We start from the raw sequence: 21,717 nt of genomic DNA on the forward strand, positions 1-21,717 counted from the left end.
GAGAAACGAGACGAATTTCTAGTCTAGTCTAGTGCTGGGGTCGGGAACATTTCAACACGAAAAATTAAAAAAATAATACAATTTCAATGTTTTTATAGATCCACAAATATTTTCTTGAAGTTTCGTACCGTTTTGCTTTACTAAATAGAATTAGCATATAGAACTTTCCGTTGCCGAAGCCTTGCAGTTGGAACTTGCAAATATCAGTGGTAAAAAAATGGAAGAAGACGAAAATTAGGAAATCCCAAGAAATTAAAACCAGGATCGTTGGAACCAAACAGCAGTGCAGCCTCAGAATCGAAACTTTGATCAAACCCACGAGTCCAAAAAAGAAAACAAAAACGTTTACGAACTGTCTTCCAATTTGTGTGTCACTACTATTTACATATCATACATATTCACATCATAAAGGAACCTAAAATTCGGTACCGCCAATCCGGAAAACCATCATTTCTCATCCTAACGACGTAACACTTCGTTCGCTTCGCTTTCCATCGTTCACTTGGGAGTGTTCTCCGGAGTTTGACTACTTCTGCTCTGACTAACCTATGACAAGGCATTTGTTCATATCCAGTAAATTCCGTACAAAATCCTAGCGCAACCGTTTGTTTAGTTGTTTTTTTTCTTCTCTCTGGGACCTTGGATCCGGCCCATCCACGTCGAAATTTGTTTGTTTGTCTGTTTGTAACTTCGTCTACTCTAAACTAGAAAAGTAGTTCAATAGATTGCCTATAGATAGTGTGTTCCATTTTTCTAACACTGCTAAAATTTACAGTTATCTACGTTTCTAGAGAAACAATTTAAATTAAAAAGAAAACACATCGAATGGCATCAGCGCACGGGGACCCGCCGCGAAACAGCCGGCCTCTAGTTCTCCCTCTCTCTCTCTCTGTCTTTCTCCCTAGCACTCATGCATTGCTTCACGATTGTCGACAGTGGGACCACTTTTTCCACGATATACAGGAAACGGGCTTTTTGTGGTGACGGGATCGCTTCGTGGCACCCTCGGGGGCTGAGGCTGTGGCATGGCGCGAGCTAAATTTCGGCGAGAGGGAAATACTACGCATCTTCCGCTGGGTCCGATTCGCCGTTCCGCTGTCCGCATCACCGGCACCTTCGCCGGAATAGCTAGCACTGACGTTACTGCTGTTGTTCTGATACTGATGGTGATGGTGATGCTGTTGGTGGTATTCGTCCGATTGGTACGAAATCGATTCCAACCCGTGCGGGCAGCCCGGATCCAGCTGCTGTCGGGCTATCTCCTCTGTAAGCAAACAATCGGAAAGTAATCTGGGTGTTAGATGTCTCTGTGTTGTTCCGGTAAACTGGTGGATTAGTGGTCAGTAGACAGAACACACTCAATGATAGATAAACCGAAACAAAAATCGCAGTTAGTGAACGAGAAATAAAACCACCAACACCGAAAGTCAGGATCAGACTCACCGTTAATGTCGTGTTCGGTGAAGTACACGTTGGCCAGATCGCGATCCGCCTCGTAGTGGTGTGCTTCTAGGTAAGGCAAAACAGTGGAACGTCGGATTGAGTCTCCTTTGAGGGGTGGCACCGGTACGCAGGGATCAGTAGCGATCGGTGCACAACGGAACCATCTAAAACAAACAAAAAACAACTCATTGACCATCTCTTCAAACGATCCTCCCTCAAACAAAACCTACTCATGTTGTCGAATTTGTTGCAAATTGAACCGTTCCGTGGGATCCTCTTTCAGAATGTTCGTCAACAGATCCGCCAGTCGACTTTCCAACCAGTCGGGCGCAACCCACTCACATTTTCCTATATTTTCTAATAATTTGTAAATATTATCACCTTCGTACGGATACTTTCCCGTTGCGATTGTGTAACTGAAACAGAAAACAAATTATCACAGACGAACCGGAAATCAAGCGAATCAATCTTACAGCGTAACTCCACAGCTCCAAATGTCAACCTTAAAACCGGAGAACACCTCGTGTCCGTTGGCAATCTCCGGTGGCTGAAAAGCCGGTGTCCCCTGTCCATTGGTGCAGTCGTCGTTCGGTGCAAAAATATCCAATGCCTGTCGAGTAGATTGAAAAAAAAAAGAACGCTACATAACCTTATCCAAAAAAAAAAAAATAATCATCGATCACAACCTCCGCTACGCCAAAGTCCGATATCTTCAGCGTGTGATCCAACGTCAGCAGCAGATTGCCCGGTTTGATGTCCTTGTGGACGACGCCCATCCCGTGCAGATACTCCAGCCCACTCAGCAACTGGACAAAGTAGCTGTGAGCCTGGTGCATCGGTAGTTTCTTCGTCGGCACCGAATCCAGCATCTCCTGCAGACCACCGACGCAGTACTCCATGATCAAGTACATCTTCTGCTTCTCCTCGTTGTACAGCACATCCAGTAGCTCGATCACGTTGTTGTGGTGCAACTTCCGCAGCAGATTGATCTCGCACCGGACGTTCTGTTCGCCGTTTGGGATGCGCCGCAGTTTCCGTTTGGTGAAGATCTGTTTGGGAAGAGAATCAAACAAACAAAAAAAAAATAAGATGTCGGATCAAGTTATTTGCATTCGTTGGAAGCGATACCATGTTATCTTTTTCCGCCACTGCGGATACCTTACCAAACCATCAACTTATCTGCAAAAACAGCTCGAAAGCAAATGGAACCCCAATGGCTTTTTTAAAGTGTGTTTCTCTAAATACATTGCAATCATTTAATTGTAAAATTGGTGAGAAAATTATAATCGGCCCGCAACAATGAGAAGAGAAAGTAAACGAAGAAAACCTACCACTTGCTGATGCAGCCTTTCTTATTTCTATGGATGATCAAACGCTTCTGCTTTCCATTACTTGATTTGTGGACCGTCAAAGAACATTGCCCAATTCAAACAGGGGATTTGTGTCTGACAGATTTATACATAAAGTGTCATGCATTTATAATCAATCTGCTGTTTGCTAGATGGAATAAAAGTGTATTGTTTAGAGATTTGTGATGTGAGTTCACCTGAATAAGAGCAAAATCAGCAGTTAAAAGTTATATTTGGAAGATCTATAATAGAACAGAATTTGGAACAAACGTGTCCCCAGCAAGCCGTTCTAGTTTTATTTATTCGACCAGTTCTTCTGTCAAATTTAAAACTGGTCTTCGATGCCGTTCTATTTTTTGTATATTTGAAACACGAGTAAAACCAATAAAACACAGCTGGAACTGCCAGTTTTTCTTGTTATAAAATCCAGATTCAAATTTTGTAACTGACATAAATTATGCATCTAGAACTAGAACACTCCTGAACATGCTCTAAGATTTGAAGTGATTTACACTTACTTACTGAAGTATCAAATCAAATACGGCAAAATTAAGCGTAAAACTAGTCAATTTTCGCCAGGGTAGAAATCTGTACAAATCTTTGAGTTTTGATAAAACCTGTGATCTGTGTAGCAAAATATAGATGAAAAAATCTGCGGTTGTAAACAAAAATTTGTTAATATGGTAACCCTGACAACCGTTTGGTTTCCACTTTCGTCAGACATGCCAGGTCTGCAGATTTGTCTGGAAATCCGCAGATTTCTTATAAGGACTATTAGGTTTTGCACGATGACGACACCAATGAACTGCCGATGAATCAAGTTCATCGTTGACAGTTGCCGTGTACTTGTTTTGTTTTGCGACTGCAAGTTAAAAATTGATAAAATGACGAAAAAGTGCATGTTAAAAACGTATTCCACAATGAAGATAACTAAAAAGATTGCCCTGTATGTGTTTCCAGCATCAATGAGCGATATATGTATGAATCTGTTGAGTGTGAGGCGACTTGCAATTTTTACATTCGAACGATGAACTTCTGATGAACTTTTAAACTGTAAACAAGTACACGTCGACTGTCAAAAAAAGTTCATTCTGTTCATTTTTGTGAGGTTATGTCATGTTCGTGCAAAACCTAATTCACACATATCCGGTCCGGTCGGTCCGGTTCATTATTTTCACTGAAGTCGGTATGTCACTGCATTTGCTGTGCCGGAACGGAAACACCACGGAAACGAAACGGAAGGGTTCCGACAAAAAAAAGAACACTGAAGGCACGATGTAAATAAGGGCCCTTACACGAGCATTCTTTTTGTCATTTTTTAAGATGACTAAGGCTGTGAACCATTTCACGGTTAATTTTAACTTTTGGTTAAAATCTGACACTTGAGTGGTTATTTGGTGTCGAGTAGTTAAATTTGACTAAAACTGTGGCCCATTTCAAAATTTGACGGACGGAAAGTTATTTGGGTTTATTTTCCACTGGAAATAATTTCAACTAGAGAACTAATATTAGAATTTTCATTGCGAGATTTTTTTCAGTGTTGGAAAATAACCATTTCGCGGTTAATTTTAACTTTTGGTTAAAATCTGACACTCGAGTGGTTAATTTGATGTTGTCAAAAATAACCCTGCTCGAGAGCATGGTTATTTTTGACAGATCGATAGTTATTTTCCAACACTGAAAAAAATCTCGCAATGAAAATTCTAATACTAGTTCTTTAGTTGAAATTATTTCCAGTGGAAAATAAACCCAAAGAACTTTCCATCCGTCAAATTTTGAAATGGGCCACAGTTTTAGTCAAATTTAACTACTCGACACCAAATAACCACTCAAGTGTCAGATTTTAACCAAAAGTTAAAATTAACCGTGAAATGGTTCACAGCCTAAGTAATGATGTATTTCAAATTCGATAGAAATCTCGCGACTCTCAAATTGTGCAAATTATCTCCACTTGATGTCCCAAAACACTGTCTGCTGTATTTTAGGTAAACCGACAAGTTATTGTGAGAGAGTCGACCCAAAATTCACTAATTTTCGTGCACTAAACCAGGTAAACGCGTAAAACAAATGTATTACTGTTTGTTTGTTTATGTTGCCTTCGGCTGATTTTGAAGTTCCGATTTTGATCTCATCAAGATGACGTCGTGACAGGGGGCCGGGTGATCACGTTTTTCTATGTGTTAGTGCGGTTGTCATTTTATTTCGGAATATTGGAAAGACGCGAAGAAGAGAAAACATTTGGTTTTATGCAAGTATTTAGAGTAAAATGACAGTAAAATGCGGTGTTTTGTTCCCGGATGCTTCAATCGTCGAATTCGAGGAAATAATCTTCCTATTTAATATCATATAGTGTAAGAACTTGCGCGTATCTGCACATTTCGGGACCAAAGATTATCAGTCGAGCGAAATGCAGCGTAAGTTTGGTGGATTTCAATGTCAGATCTTAGCAAAGCATGGTAAGTTCAATATTTTCAATCATCACAGGTAATGAGGACACTGATTTTAGCTCAACCTTCGATTCGCTGGAAATCCACGTCGGAGATTGATTTCATTCCATTTGATAGTACCGGTAAAGACAAATTTCCCGAAACGGATTCGGTAGAAGCAATTGGCATTGATCCAGCCAAACTTAGTGATCACAGCACAGCATCTTCCTTCTGTAAAAAAAAACTAATAAGATCAGAAACACGTCGACGGATAGGAACTTGAAATGAACCGTTTGTACGTTTTGTAATAAAAAAAACTTAGACTTATTCTCAAGCGAAATATTAAAAATATTGGTTGAAATTCTAAATAATAGATCTCAATGTTTTTTCCCTAATTACAACAGAATATTCTTTGATTATTCGAATTTCAACTACAAATAAATCAAAATTCACTGGACAATAATCATTCCTATGTATTTTGACAGCTTCATTCGAAAACATCATCGTTTGTACAACAGCACCATCTACATGTCGAACTGTCACTAGAAAGGCAATAGACAAATCCCAGTAAATCCGAACATCGGACGCATCGTACAAGAAAACTTTTGATTGCGTTTCGGGCTTACAGAGTGTATCGGTAGAACAAAAGAGTGAAGAAATACCAAAGCAGAGAGCGGATGTCTGATACTCAGGGGATGGGATATATCGGGGTTGGATTTACAACTCCGAACATAGGGCCAGAGTTTTTCTGGCCCTAAGAGGCGAATGACCTTAAGGTTAAAGCCTCTATGATCGAAACAAAAGAATGTATTGCACATCCTATCGGGGAGACGTCGGCTCGAAAATGCTTTGTTTGATGTTCCTTCGCTCTGTTCCTATAGCGATACATAATGTAAACATAAAACTTTTTTAGGTCGACGCGGTTGATGCAAAATGATGATGATCGAAGCGCTACGATCGGCCCCATATCGTGCTCAATCGGTCCGATAATCGGACCAATGATCGGACTTATGCGGGTCGACAAATTTCACTGCACTGAAATGAAAATCTTATTTATATTCATTAGATTTGTCATATGAATCATATGCAGAATATAATTCATAGACATTATATGGAAACTTATAATCTTTATTTAATGTGTACGTCAAATCTAAATGGACGTTATCATAATGAAAGTTAAAAAAATATCCCATATAATTTATATGAAAATCCGATGAAAGTCGTGAATAGTGGTGTCCTCGATAGTCATCAACTGCTCCAGACCATTTTTTTCAGGAAGTTTCGCATCTCAATGTAATTTTAAATCGCTGACAAGACAGCTCATCCAACTTCGTTCAAGGATATTCGTTAACGGACCATGAAATATATATCCGGTACATTTCATTACTCTATCTGTCTAGTAAGATTCATTGTTTTATTTTCAGTCTCGGGATCTCACTTCTCTTTCGCAAATATCATGAGGTGCTCCCTTACCGAATGGAATACTAGTATAGCTTGAATCCTCAAAGAAAAGTAGTAGTTGGCAATTATCTGCTATTCGTATGACCTATATTGAAAGTTATATATATATATATATATATATATATATATATATATATATATATATATATATATATATATATATATATATATATATATATATATATATATATATATATATATATAAGTTAACAGCCAGCGTTTCCCAAGAACGTCACCAATAGCAGACGATCGAGATTCCCACAGAATGAAGACCGCAGCATCAACAACAATCGTCGCCCCAGCATCAGTCACGTACACGGTAAACAAATCTTGTATCGCGTTACCGGCGCTAGGGAATAGTAAATCGACAGGGTTCTCACGATCGGCAGCTAGCTAGGTTAGGCTTAGAGTAAAGTTAGAACAAAAATAAAGTTTAGTTTCAGTTTAACCTTAGAAGTGAAAAGTGTTCTCTCTTTTTAAAAACCCCTTTGCGAGGGTAGATATTTTAAATGGCGCAGTCGTTCGGATTGTAGTGCGGTTTTTTTTTCAAGTGATTTCTTTCGGCACGAAGAGCCATCCCCGAATGTACATCGGTGATTAGTGAAGAGATCCAGAAGAAGCTGCACCGGACCCATCATCTAGTTAACAGCGAGAGAATATCGCAACCTAACCGTAAGTAATTTTAATCTTTTAATTAACTATTATCACATAAGTTTAACGCATTTAACATTTCTTAGCTATTGCCTAAAAGTGAGCTATTGACATTGTAGTGAAGTGAAATTAATTTTAGTTAAACAAATCAGTGAAAATGGAACAGCACATCGCTGCTCTCAATCAACAGATCGCCTCACAGGAGGACGAAATTCAACAATTAAGAATGGAGCTTCTAGGTGCGTCAGAAGCTGCCCAAGCGGCTCAAGTAGCAGCTGCCGAGGCTAGAACAAATATGCTACCTCGAGCTGCAGGAGATCCCGAGAGTATTTTAAAATCTCTCCAGACTCCCCAGATCATTCGAGACCTTCCCAGTTTCGATGGAAACCCAATAAAATTGCATTCTTTTATTAGAGCCATTGATAGTTTAATGCCAACTATCAATAGAGCTGTTGGAACAGATTGCCACCAAGTTTGGATTCAAGCAATTCGAACCAAAATAGTGGGAGAAGCAGACAATATTCTAGAATTGTACGGTACAAATTTGAATTGGACCGACATAAAGCAAAATTTAATCACACATTATAGCGACCGACGGGATGAGGTGTCTTTGACACGCGACCTCTTCGCTATTCACCAAGTGAACACTGTAGAAGAATTCTACAGCAAAATCTCGCATGTGGTGTCTCTGTTAGTGAATTTGCTAAACATCAGTGAAGAGCACACAGCTGTGAAAGCAGCGAAGAACAATTTTTATCAGCAGCTAGGACTAAAAGTATTTTTGGGAGGATTAAAGGATCCGTTAGGACCAATAATCCGGGCTCAGGCCCCAACAAATTTAAAGGATGCTCTTCGATTATGCATCGAAGAAGGCAACTACTCTCACACACGAAATAAACCATTTGGCACACCTCCACCAATTCCACAAAAGCCAAATTCATCTCCACAATGGCCCATTAAACCGTTTAACAATAGATTACAATTTCCACCATTTTCACAAAAACCCATTCAATTTCCACCACAACGACCAATTCAATTCACACAACAAAGACCTTTTCCCTTCCAACAACCACGATTCCAATTCCCGCAACAACGACCATTTTCCTTCTCACCGCAAGGACAATTTCAAAATCCCCAACAACGACCATTTCCGTTTCCTCAAAGAGTGACTCAAAACCCACAACCAAAGCCAACTCCAATGGAAGTGGATAACTCCATTAGAAGTAAGCAGATAAATTATATGAACCGTCCACATTTTCAAATAGAGGAATTTCCAACAAATTGTGATGATTCCTATTTCTATGATTCCAATGAATATTATTATTACGATAATTATAACCAACAATATCAAACTGCGTATGAAACCACTAACGAACCTCCACCAGTCGAAACAAACCCCCAACATTTAGAATCCAATCAAGAAACCGATAGCAAGGAAGCCGAAATTGATGATCTAAATTTTCATCAAGTGGCGGCAGACTTTCATCCGACGTAAATAATTTCATCCCTTACATCGAAATAAACACTTCCAAAGGCTTACTAAAATTTCTCATAGACACAGGTGCAAACAAGAATTACATTAGTACCAAGCATGTAAACCTTCAAAAATGCAGATTTACCGAGCCAACCTCTGTTCAAAATATCAATGGTTGTCATAAAATAAATCAATTTGTTGAATTTAACCCCTTTATTCAGATTCCTGGCACACAAAAATTGAAATTTTATATCTTTGATTTTCATCCTTATTTCGATGGATTAATTGGATACGAGGCGTTACAATTGCTGAAAGCCAATATTCTTACTGCTAGTAACGAACTTCAATTTGCTTCTGGAAAAATTCAAATGCAACGAAAATATCCTCATTCTCAACGAATACAATTAAACTCTAACGAGACGAAATTCGTAAGCTTTCCTGTTAATATCAATAACGGCGATTTCCTAGTATCAGAAGATACTTTTATTTGCAACAATATACTCCTGCACTCAGGCTTGTATAGCGCAGTGAATAGTCGAGCTTGTTTAGCCATATCAAATAGTTCGAACGAAATATCGCGAATCGATATTAGTCAACCCATGGAATTTGAATTAAATAATTTTGAAACCCAACCTTCACCAAAATTTGCTAAGCCAATAAACCAGCGTTTATTCGATCAATTGCGATTGGATCACCTTAACCCAGAAGAAAAATCGAAATTGTTGAACGTCATCAGTAGAAATCAGGGTGTATTTTTGTTAGAAGGAGAACACCTTACCTTTACTAACGCAATAAAACATAGCATCAAAACAAAAGATGATTTGCCTATTTACTCCAAATCATATCGGTACCCTTTTTGTCATAAAGAGGAAGTACAAAAACAAATTCTCAAAATGCTTGAACAGGGTATTATAAGACACTCTGTCAGCCCTTGGACTTCTCCGGTTTGGATCGTCCCGAAAAAGATGGACGCTTCCGGTCAAAAGAAATGGCGATTGGTAATCGACTATCGGAAGTTAAATGAAAAGACTATCGATGATCGATACCCAATCCCGAACATAACCGACATCCTCGATAAACTCGGGAGATGCAATTATTTTTCTACGCTAGACTTAGCATCCGGTTTCCACCAGATCGAAGTTGAAGCATCAGACATTCCCAAAACGGCTTTTAATGTCGAGAATGGACACTATGAGTTTTTGAGAATGCCCTTTGGACTAAAGAATGCCCCCTCTACGTTTCAGAGAGTAATGGACAACGTTCTAAGAGAACACATTGGCCTAAGATGTTTCATCTATATGGATGATATCATCGTTTTTTCAAGTAGTCTTCAAGAACATCTGGATAATTTGGGAAAAATTTTCGATACACTATCTAGATGCAATATGAAAGTACAATTAGATAAGTGCGAGTTTCTATGTAAAGAAGTTGCATTTTTAGGACACATCGTTACTACTGAAGGAGTTAAGCCAAACCCAGACAAAATTAATATTATCAAAAATTGGCCATTGCCAAAGAGCGAAAAAGAACTTAGAAGCTTTCTTGGAATTTTGGGTTACTATCGAAAATTTATAAAAGACTTTGCGAAAATAGCGAAACCTTTAACAAATTCACTTAGGAAAGGCGAAACCATCATTCATTCTGAAGAGTTCATTAAATCATTTCAAAAATGTAAAGCAATCCTCACTAGTAATGACATACTCCAATACCCAGATTTTGATAAACCCTTCATTTTAACTACAGACGCCTCTAATCATGCAATTGGCGCTGTTCTTTCACAAGGACCTTTGGGTAAAGACAAACCCATCGCGTTTGCTTCACGCACATTGAATAAATCTGAAGAGAATTATTCAACGATCGAAAAAGAACTCTTGGCGATCGTTTGGAGTTGTAAACATTTTCGACCGTACCTCTATGGAAGAAAATTTACGCTCTACACCGATCATAAACCGTTAACTTACAGTTTGAATTTAAAAGAACCGAATCAAAGATTGATCCACTGGCGTTTAAGCTTAGCAGAATTCGATTACGATGTTCAATACAAACCTGGAAAACAAAACGTCGTAGCAGACGGATTGTCTAGAGTTGTTCAAGAAATTAACGTTAACGAAAATGAACTATCATCAGATAACGCAACAGTACATTCCGCAGACACGGATGATTCCGAATACATTCCGTGTACAGAAAAACCTTTAAATTATTTCAGTAATCAAATAATCCTTCAAGTTGGCCCCGAAGAAGATAATATTCACGAAGAGGTTTTTCCGAGAGTTCATAGAAGAACCATTACAAAATTAATATTTGGTATCCCCCAATTGATAACAATATTTAAAGATTTTATGGACTTGAAACGCAATAATTGCATATTGTGTCCCGAAAGTTTGATAAATACGATTCAAATAGTATACAAAAATTACTTTAGTCGATGTAAGACTTTCAAAATTTTCATCACGCAGAAACTTTTGGTTGACTTAAAAACCCTCGAGGAACAAAGTGCCACCATTGAACAAACTCATGAATCAGCCCACCGAGGAGTTTGGGAAAACGAAAAACAAATATCCAATCGGTTCTACTTTCCAAAAATGAAGCATAAAATTCAACAGTTCATCAAAATTTGCGAAATATGTAATCGAAACAAATATGACCGACACCCATACAAAATCAAACTTGGCTCAACACCGAACACGAAAAAACCATTAGAAATAATTCATATTGACATATTTTTAACTCAACCGTACATCTTTTTATCTGCAGTAGATAAGTTCTCTAGATTCGGAGTATTGATCCCAATAAAATCCAGGAATATAGTCGATGTTAGAAGAGGCCTGCTGAAACTTTTCTCAACCTATGGTACACCGGAGCTTATCGTAAGTGATAACGAACCTGCATTTCGATCAGCCGACATAAGAGGTATGGTAAATAATTTGAATGTACAGATGCATTTCGTGCCTGCTAATCACAGTGAAAGTAATGGTTTGGTCGAAAGATTTCATTCAACAGTTGCAGAAATCTTTCGATGTATAAAGCCCCAGTACAATGACCTTACGCACAAAGAAATTTTCTTAATTGCTTGTACTTTGTACAACAACACGATTCATTCAGCCACCGGTTTCAAACCGAGAGAGATTTTCTTTGGGCTAAAGGACGAACACGAACGGCCTCTTGACATTCAGAAAATGATAGAAAAAAGAGACAACTTCTATGATGAGGTAATTTTGGCAAACGATAAGACACGATCAAAAAATTTATCCTTCCACAATAAAGGAAGAGAAGAAGCACCTCACATAGCAGACGAAGAAATAGTTTTCAAAAGGATTCAAGGAATCAAAAAGAAAACTAAAGAAAGATTTTCACCGACTGAAGCTATGGAGGACAAACAAAGAACGATCCTCGATAGGTCCGGCCGGGAAATTCACAAAGAAAACATAAAAAGACTTTGAAATTAATATTTGTCTTTCTTTCAGGATGGACTTTCGGATCATCGCACTCATTTCTCTCATTCCCTTTTCCTATCCTCAATTCATTCAAATACATGACATTTCGAATAATCCGGGTGCGTTAATTATGAAAGTTGGAGAAGGAAGATCTAGTTTAGGCTATGATAAGGTTTTGCACATTATAGAATTAAACCAGTTCCAGAATTCAATTACTACAATTAAAAATGTGTTGAATCGAATCAACAATAAAACAGGAGATTTTTCAAATTTAATCGAATTAAAGCTTTCAATGATAAATGATACATTCATGAGCCTTCTCCCAAGAAACAGAAAGGTAAAAAGATCAATAGAAGTGTTAGGAAGCACTATCAAACTAATCACCGGAAATTTAGATGCCCAGGATTTGAGAAATATTAATGCAGATCTATATGCACTGAAAAACAATGAAAATAGCTTATTAAATGAAAATAACAAACAAATATCTATCAATGCAAATTTTCAAGAACGAATTAATATTGTAAACAATCAGATCAAGGATCATGAGAACAGTTTAGCTAAAATTTTACTTAAAGAAGATTATATCATAACTGAATCCACTAAAATTTCAATCTTATTTCAATTAGATATGCTCTTAAACTCATTACATTCTATAGAAAATAGCTTATCACTCGTCAAGGTCAACATAATAAACAAACAAATTTTATCAAATAGTGAACTAGAGGTCATAGCAGCAAAGCTAACCAAGCAAGGATTCAAGATTGATAGTTTAGACGAAGTTTGCGTGTACCTGACAACTACAGCGTTTTATCAAGGAGATAACATCATTATCAGCATCAATATCCCTAACGTACAGCCTATTGTGTTTGACAAAATGCTTTTATTACCGCTACCTGTGAACAACAAAACAGTGAACATTGACCACAAAGTAATCTTCAAACATGTAAACGAGACGTTAGCCGTTTCTACAGGATGCCAAAAAACGCCCAAAATTACTATCTGTAAACGAGAACTATTGACAAACATCAGAGCAGATGATTGCATCGCACCATTGATTAGAGGTTTGAACGGAAAATGTCCCTTCTCAGAATTGCCACAAACCATCGAATATGAATTACCCGCACCTGGTACCATAATAGTCAAAGCACGCACCAACAAAATTACATTGAGCAGCACGTGTGGAATTAATCAAAAAGAATTGAAAGGCATTTTTCTCGTCTCATTCCACAATTGTACCATCATTATTGGAAACAAATTATTCGAAAACTATGAAATTCAATTCCGTCACCCTATTATCGCACCTCTAAGGTCAAACCAAATCGCAGAAACACATTTTGGAAAAATACGTCAACATAACCCAGTTACATGACCTACATATCGAAAACAGGAAGAACCTTCAATCTTTGGAATTGAAACAACATTTATCAATTGGTTCCTTCATATGCGCAGTTATCCTGATTACAACAATTCTAGGCATCGTTTATCATAAAACCAAAATATCTTCAACAGCATTAGTCGAACGCACGGGTCGTGCTTCTTTAAGGGATGGAGGAGTTAACAGCCAGCGTTTCCCAAGAACGTCACCAATAGCAGACGATCGAGATTCCCACAGAATGAAGACCGCAGCATCAACAACAATCGTCGCCCCAGCATCAGTCACGTACACGGTAAACAAATCTTGTATCGCGTTACCGGCGCTAGGGAATAGTAAATCGACAGGGTTCTCACGATCGGCAGCTAGCTAGGTTAGGCTTAGAGTAAAGTAAGAACAAAAATAAAGTTTAGTTTCAGTTTAACCTTAGAAGTGAAAAGTGTTCTCTCTTTTTAAAAACCCCTTTGCGAGGGTAGATATTTTAAATTATATATATATATAAATTTTATAAAACTAGTCATATGGTATATATGAACCTATATAAATAAATTCGAAGTGAATATAATATGCGCTTCATAAATTGTTCCAATGTATGTTGTGCGGATATCTAGTAATGGTTATAAGACGCGCCAATAAATTTGACTCAGACTGGAAATTTCATTCGTTATATGGAAATCCTGTAAAAATAACGTTAAGAAGAGTTTTATGTTTCATAAGATTATCTCATATATTTGACATGATGTAGAACACATCTTGTAACTATGATTGGAAATGCTAATAGTGCAAAATCATTAGAATATCATATAATGTGAAAAAGAAAATTTAGCTCAGTGTGGGATGAAGCCCGCAGCAGCGTTGCCATGTCATTTTTCCAAAAATCTGTATTCGGCGCAAAAATCTATCTGTATACCATATCGGTATCAGAATCTCGCGAACAGTACCACGAAAATGTCACCAAAGCTCATTTCGGTGAGCAACAGCAACCTTTTCTCATGTCTATCCAAGCTTAAAACGAAAATCGGTATTTATCGGTACGATCCGTGAATTATCGGTATTTTGGGAGTACATATCTGTATTGCGGTATAGAGGTCAAATATCTGTATAAATACCGGGAAATCGGTATACCTGGCAACGTTGGCCCGCAGACATTTTTCGGATTTACAGCTTACACTGAAATGAAAATCTTATTTATAATCATCAGATTTGTCATATGAATCATATGCAGAATATAATTTATAGAAGTTATATGGAAACTTATAATCTTTATTTAAAGTGTATGTTAAATCTAAATAAACGTTACCATAATGAAAGTTATGAGAATATCCCATATAATGTATATGAAAATCCGATGAAACCTAACTCGTTACATAATTTATATTCATTAGATGTGTCTTATGAATCGTACACAGATGGTATTTCACAAAAGACATATGACAACTTATGACCTTTAATGGAACTCTACATAAAATCTAAAGGATGTTCAATAGATTTTATATCGTCATAATCTTTATGATATTGATAAAAATACCATATACAAGTTGAAGCTGAAGAAGTTGTAGTTGTGTCCTCGATATTCATCAACTGCTCCAGACAGTTTTTCAGGAAGTTCCGTTATTCTAAATCACTGACACGACAGCTCATTCAATTTCGTTCAAGGATATGCCTTAACGGATTATGAAATAATTACCCGATACGTCTCATCATTCTTTCTGTCTAATAAGACGTTTTAAATTATTTATTTATAGTTTCGTGATCCTACTTCTCCATTGCGAATATCATAACGACTAGTATAGCTCAATTCCTCAATAAAAGAAGTAGTTTCCGATTCGTTGCGCATCTGATTGGTCTGGTAACAGTAAATATCCGATGAAATCAGCCAGTTCCAAGGAAGTAAGTGTAGTTGAAATATTAAAATAAATTTTCATTATAAAACTCTTTAAATATCTATTGGTTTTGATTCCCTTAAGCACCATTATCCCAGTATTTTAATTAATTTGAATCTTATATGTATCACTCACACAAATAGCAAAAATTTGATCTATATATAACTGCTATATAGAACTGGGATGACCTCCATCAAAAGTTATATATAAATTTTATGAAACTAGTCATATGGTATAGATAAACCTATCTATATTAATTCGAAACTAATATAATATGCGCATCATAAATTGTTTCCTTGTATGTTGTGTGGATATCTAGTAATGGTTATAGGGGCGCGCCAATAAATTTGACTCAGACTGGAAATTTCATTCGTTATATGAAAATCTTGTAAAAATAACGTCACGAAGAGTTTTATGTTTCATAAGATTATCTTATATATTTGACATGATGTTGAATACACTTTGTAGCTATCAATGGAAATGTTAATAGTGAAAAATCATTAGAATATCATATAATGTGAAAATGAGAATTTAGCTCAGTGTAGGCTTTTGCAACCCTGTCTGAATGAAGCAAGGATGCCAGGAATTTTTTTCAAAAATCTGTGATCAAACCCAAAACCTGTCTGTGAAAATCTGTGACCGTTTTCTGTACCCCAATAGCAGTTCAAAATCAATCGATTTCCACAAACTTAGATTCAAATAAAAGGTCTTCCGGTCCCATACGGAATTCCTGAATTTCATCGGACTTCCGGTTCCAGAGTTATAGGGTAAAGTGTGTTCAATGTGTACACCGTCACTTAAACCGGCGAAACAAAAAAACGTAAAAGCTTTTCTAAGCTGGTCTTAAAACTACACAAATCGATAGTCATTATCGTTAGGCAACTAAACAAACCAATTTCGGCTATCCTGGTTCCCAATATCCGGTTCCGGAAGTACCGGAAATAGTGGTCATATATACCAAAATGGATCTCACTACCAACACGCTCTGTACCTTTTTCCTCAACCGCTCTGTACTTTTTGGTGCTAAACTCTGCTCGATTTCCAAAATCTGTGAAAATATGTGATCATTTTCAGAAATCTGTGAAAATCTGTGTCATTTTTAAAATCTGTGCAGAAAATTCAAAATCTGTGAAACACAGATTAATCTGTGAACCTGACATCCCTGATGCCAGGTAAAAATGTCGAAAATCTTCAGACCAGCACTCAAAATAATAATCATATTATAGTTACGTGAAAAGTTATGTGAATATTTTCCACCCTACTTTTCACGTAGGTTTTAATGGACTGGCATTTAAAAGCTGTTTAATGCATAATCCAGTAAAAGTTACGTGTTTCATAGGTAAAATGTAATGTACTGTTCATATCACATTTATCTATCAGTTCATATCAAATTTAGATACCAGAAAATTACTATTTTATATATTGGTTGAAGTCGAAAGGAAGAATATAAATCTATGAAATGAAAAATGCCATGAAATATAAAACATTTATTTCAGAAAATTGTCATATAATTCCAATGGCTTAAAAAGCAACTAATAACGTCGTGGTATCTCAAATCGACAAGCCTCCAGAAATCGTTTATGTTGTCACTGCCATCCAACCGAAGCCGAAGTCAAGATCCAAGAACTCCCACAACACTACCGATGCAGGCTGAAGTCGCATTACAAGTTTCCAGTGTCTCTAGCTTCATACCGACGGCCTGTTTGAAGCATTCGGCAGGAAGGTCATACTGGAATGGTTCGGTCGATGGAGTAAAAAATTGTAATTAAATAACTTTTCTCGCAAATATTTACACTACTTACACTTCGAGGGCCACTGCTCGCCATTTTCAAAATCGAGTTTTTCACACTGGAAATTCACGTAGATTTTTTGACGTTTGGTCAATTCACGTAAACTTTATGTGATGACTCTATTCATTTTAGGGGATGTTCGTATAACATTCATTTTCGTCACGTAAAATATTCAATTTGACATTTGAAACCATTCTACGTGATTTTTCAAGTGAATCGAACGTGAATTTTTATTTGAGTGAGGGATGTCGTAATATCGATCGATTAATCGAGTAATCGATTATTAACCCATTATCTGCTATTATGATTTTGATCTGCTATTTAGGTTTCTATGCCCGGTGAAAAATGAATGGCGGCCCTACTGAAAAATGAGTGGCCAACACGTTTCCTGAAGAAACCAAAACAATATGTAAAAGCGATTCACACGCAGCATCAAGTGACTATCACCTGCATGGAACGATTACGGAACAGCAACATTAATTGTAAGCAATTCATATGAAAGGACACTACCACAGACTAACAGACAGGACACTCAAATTAGATTCTTCAATCATTTTAACGGTCATTTCAAATATTCCTTTAGATGGGACAGTACATATTTCATGACGGAGCCACGTTACCCTATCAAAAACATCCTGTCTGTCATCTAGACTGTGTTTATTTTTTTCATTTACCAACAGAGTTACCATTCATACAGAATTACCTGTAATGTATTGATTTGTATACGTCCATGCGAATTTCATGCAGGATACAGATTTAATCTCGAATTAATACATATTGCCTATATTCATGTGCCTACTTCTCATCCTCCAACGCAATACAAAATCGAACCCGTTTTGTTAAAATATTTACTTGCTTCTGGTCTGTCGCCACTTTATTTCGGGTTAAAATTACCAACAGAATAAAAAATAGTCTAGATGAACAACGTTGAGAAAAATAAACGTCGCTAAAAAAGTTAAATATATTATCAACGTAATTCAATAATTTGTTGTGACGATTCATTTTCAAATATTATGATGAAATCAGGCATCCCTGCAAGCAGCTGATCGGTGTTGACAAGCGAGGGGGAACCAACTAGTAAAAAAAATTTTTACATAACACAAGGGGTGTACCGATAGTAAATAGTTCGCGAAGTTCAATATAGGTGGAACTAGTGCCAAAGATAAACTCAAGATGGAACAGTCTATGATTTTTCATACACCATTTAAATATGACCCCTCGATGAAATCGGTTCACCGTCAGTTGCAGTTCAATGATTAGTTGAACCGAAACAACAAACGCCCAGTCGCTCTATGCGTCGTAACTATGATAATGTTTGTTTTCATATTAGTTACAAATCGTGTTCAAATATGCATAATATCGAACAATCTCACAACACTTTCTGCGGTTCTTGGTATTTTAATGTAGAAGTAATTTATTATATTCAACTAGCCTAATATTTAATTCGTTTAAGACGGTTTAATCTGCTTTAGAAGCAATCAGACCCAAATATTTTTTACGCAAAACTTGCAAACTTTTGTTTATTTTCTTTTGGTTTTGTAGCGTAACCATGGTATTCTGGCGACTCCTTTCTATGTTTATCGACGCTTTTTAACAAGGGGCTACTAAAAGTACACTATTACTGAGTTCTCGGGTTCACGATTACCGAACAAGTTATTTTCTTTAATTTATATGGGACTTCGTAATCTTGAGTTTATCTGACGAAAATTTATTTTTATAATAATTTACTCATAGTGTCATGTCTGTTAGTCTGTGACACTACGTCAAGTTCACGGAACATTTTAACGTCGGATACGTGAGCAATATTCGGCAAAACAAATTAATAAAAATAATCTGGACGTCGACGGAAGTTGATTGATCGTCTGAACCGTGTTTAATGCATGCGTTTCCTGAGGAAAACAAACCAATCTCATTTGCATTTGTGGTTGTAAGTGAGCTGTCAGAGAGCCTAATTATGGTACGGAAAACGGGCACAGATTTTCACAGACAGGTTTTTGGCTTGATCACAGATTTTTGAAAAAAGGACCTGGCATAACTGATTGTTTGGAAGGACTGTATTTTGGGTATTTTCGACGCGTTCTGTTAATCGTTGTGTTTCGAGTGCTCCAAAGAATATTCACAACAATCAACATGCCAACGACCATAGAAGATTTACCGGAAGAAGTAATTTTCAAATTGAATTTTTAAGTGCAACTAAATTTCATTGAATTTTTACGCAGATGCTGGTGGAAATTTTCTCATATTTGGAATTTGAAGACTGCCTTGCCGCAACAACTGTTTGCCGGCTCTGGTCCGGATTGGCTCTACGTTGGAAGAAGCTACGAGTGGATCTGGAATACAATGTGAAAGACAAAAGCTTTCGCACTCTGTTAGCTAGTTCGAGACCATATCGACACTTTTCCTTTGATTGTAGCTGCCCTTATGTAGATTGGGATGAGCCGGCTCAAATTTTGGCTAAATTTTCGTCAACGATTGAAATTTTGGAGATTTCTACCTATTATTCAAGCAAGGAATTTCACGAATTTCTAGCAAAAATGACGACTTTGTGTACAAATCTGAAGCGTCTTGCAATTGAGTGGAACGAATCAGAGCTATCTGGACTCGAAATTAGTTTTCAACCACTGAATGATTTGAGCGATTTGTATTTGAGTCTCCGCGCGGAAAATTTATTAGAAATTGACTTCCGGAAAGTGACACCGAACATCACAAACTTGTGCTTAGGAATCGGTCCTAATTTCGAGTTATCTCAACAAATTCTGCAGCATTTTAGCCCTCGATTGGAAGAGTTGAAGGTTTGGTTTTATGATGAGGATCTATTTAACATTGTTTGTGAAATGAATTTTCCACTGTTGAAAAAGTTGAATTTTTTGCTCTCAATTTCCGGTCAAGATCATGATTGGTCGCTCAATTTGTTCACGAAGTTTTTCCGGCGATGTGCCAATTTGGAAGAGGTTACCCTTCTAATAAGGGTCAACAAGCACTTGCTAGAAAGCTTAGCACAGTTTTGTTGTAATCTGCAGAGCCTTCGCTTTAATATAATGAAGCTGCCCGAAGACTGTTTCCGATGCCTTAGCGAAATGCGTTGTTTGAAGGTACCTAATGACGATATTTTTTTTTGAAGGACTGCTAATTGTGTTCGTTCTTTTCTTCTAGTGCCTTATAATCGAGTATGCAACGATCCATACTCCCGATTCAAAACATTCCATTCGTCCATTTAGTAAGCTACAAATGCTTACGCTCTTTCGTTCTAATGTCGCAGATCCAACGAAATTTAATACTTTTTTATCCACTTTATGTCCCGCACTCATCACACTCGAGCTTTTGCATATACAAATCAATACGCGGACCCTAGCAAGTCACAAAGTAATTTGCTTCAATCTACCAATCAAACGATTGATCATACAGGAGGTTGGACCCAAAATAAAATTGCTTTTTGTTTCGATACTAAACTTGATTTCATTTAGGAACATATAAAAGCGAGTTTGGTATCTCATTTCGCCTCTCTTCCGCAATTGCGGGAGATGAGGTTGGATTTCTTGGGCTTTAAGAATGATACCCGTCATTACGGCACTAGTCTCGATTCTATTCGGATTTTTAAACTCAACGCTAACGTAAGTAGAATCTAGTTCATTCACAATCTATTTTCAGTTTATAATTTCAATTCAGCTCAAATATTTCGAACCAAGCAACCTGTTGAGCATGTTGCAACTTTTTCCCAATTTGAGTCAGCTTCATCTTAGAGGTACCCGTTCGGAGGAAACAATTCAAGCGGTAAGAAGAATACTACCGCATTGTGCAATTATTTTCAAGAAGGAATTGCGCATCGTAGAGAGCAACGATTATCTTCTGGCCTGGTGAAATGGATCATAAAATTTGGACATGTTGAACGTGAAAAATGAATTACCTGAAGCTTGTTCCGGTCAGAGAGAAAAACATTTACTCATCGAAAACTATTTTTAACATTTCCTTTGGTTGAATTTGATCGAATTAACGACAATAAAATGATTGATTTTTCAGAATCGTACTTGATAGGCATATTGTCGCAAAGCTGAAATGTAGAGGCGCTGCTTGTTTAGAGATGATACTTTCAGCAAGAGCTGTCAAATCGTTAGGAAAATTTCTAATTACTCTACCTTTTCAACGATTTCTTATGAAAACGGGCAAATTCATTTAAAAAATCATTGTAGAAGTTGAAGAAAAAGTTTTTACTCTGAGGCGTTAATGTTGATCTTAGTTCATTGTGTGAAATCAGACCTTATCAGCTTGGAGCGATCTCAATCTTCAGTTCAGCAACGCCATCGCACGGCGTCTCATTCAATATGTCATGTCAATTGTATGGGTGCGCAGTGCTGCTATTTTGGCGCGTACGAATTTGACATTTCTCTCCCCTACTTCTATGTACGTGATTCGATGCGGACTCGCCTGAGGGCGCCA

General features: G+C 37.2%; 2 protein-coding genes across 4 annotated transcripts in view; one reads left to right on the forward strand and one right to left on the reverse strand.

Moving 5' to 3' along the window:
• Positions 1 to 344: 344 nt before the first annotated feature.
• LOC131439956 (serine/threonine-protein kinase stk11-like) overlaps positions 345 to 21,717 on the reverse strand; it is a 32,552-nt gene continuing 11,179 nt past the window's right edge. For all 3 annotated transcript variants that reach the window (XM_058611081.1, XM_058611080.1, XM_058611079.1), the window contains exons 3-7: positions 2,130 to 2,492; positions 1,917 to 2,053; positions 1,674 to 1,859; positions 1,444 to 1,607; positions 345 to 1,264 (exon numbers count right to left, since the gene is read on the reverse strand). In XM_058611081.1, coding sequence (XP_058467064.1) covers positions 921 to 1,264; positions 1,444 to 1,607; positions 1,674 to 1,859; positions 1,917 to 2,053; positions 2,130 to 2,492 — 1,194 coding nt within the window. In that variant the 3' untranslated portion in view covers positions 345 to 920. The remainder of the gene's footprint in view (positions 1,265 to 1,443; positions 1,608 to 1,673; positions 1,860 to 1,916; positions 2,054 to 2,129; positions 2,493 to 21,717) is intronic.
• On the forward strand, positions 19,150 to 21,438 carry LOC131439958 (uncharacterized). Its single transcript, XM_058611083.1, has 2 exons — positions 19,150 to 19,446; positions 19,503 to 21,438. The coding sequence occupies exons 1-2, from the start codon at positions 19,414 to 19,416 to the stop codon at positions 20,400 to 20,402; spliced, it is 933 nt and encodes a 310-aa protein (XP_058467066.1). The 5' UTR covers positions 19,150 to 19,413; the 3' UTR covers positions 20,403 to 21,438.

Source organism: Malaya genurostris, unplaced genomic scaffold (genome assembly GCF_030247185.1).
Source record: "Malaya genurostris strain Urasoe2022 unplaced genomic scaffold, Malgen_1.1 HiC_scaffold_23, whole genome shotgun sequence".
In the NCBI taxonomy this organism is placed as follows: Eukaryota; Metazoa; Arthropoda; class Insecta; order Diptera; family Culicidae; genus Malaya; species Malaya genurostris.

Excerpts from the sequence above, each read along its gene's own strand:
- LOC131439958 (XM_058611083.1), top strand. The coding sequence starts at position 19,414 with ATGCCAACGACCATAGAAGATTTACCGGAAGAA. Across the intron at positions 19,447-19,502 it reads TAGAAGATTTACCGGAAGAA|ATGCTGGTGGAAATTTTCTC; the intron begins GTAATTTTCAAA and ends ATTTTTACGCAG.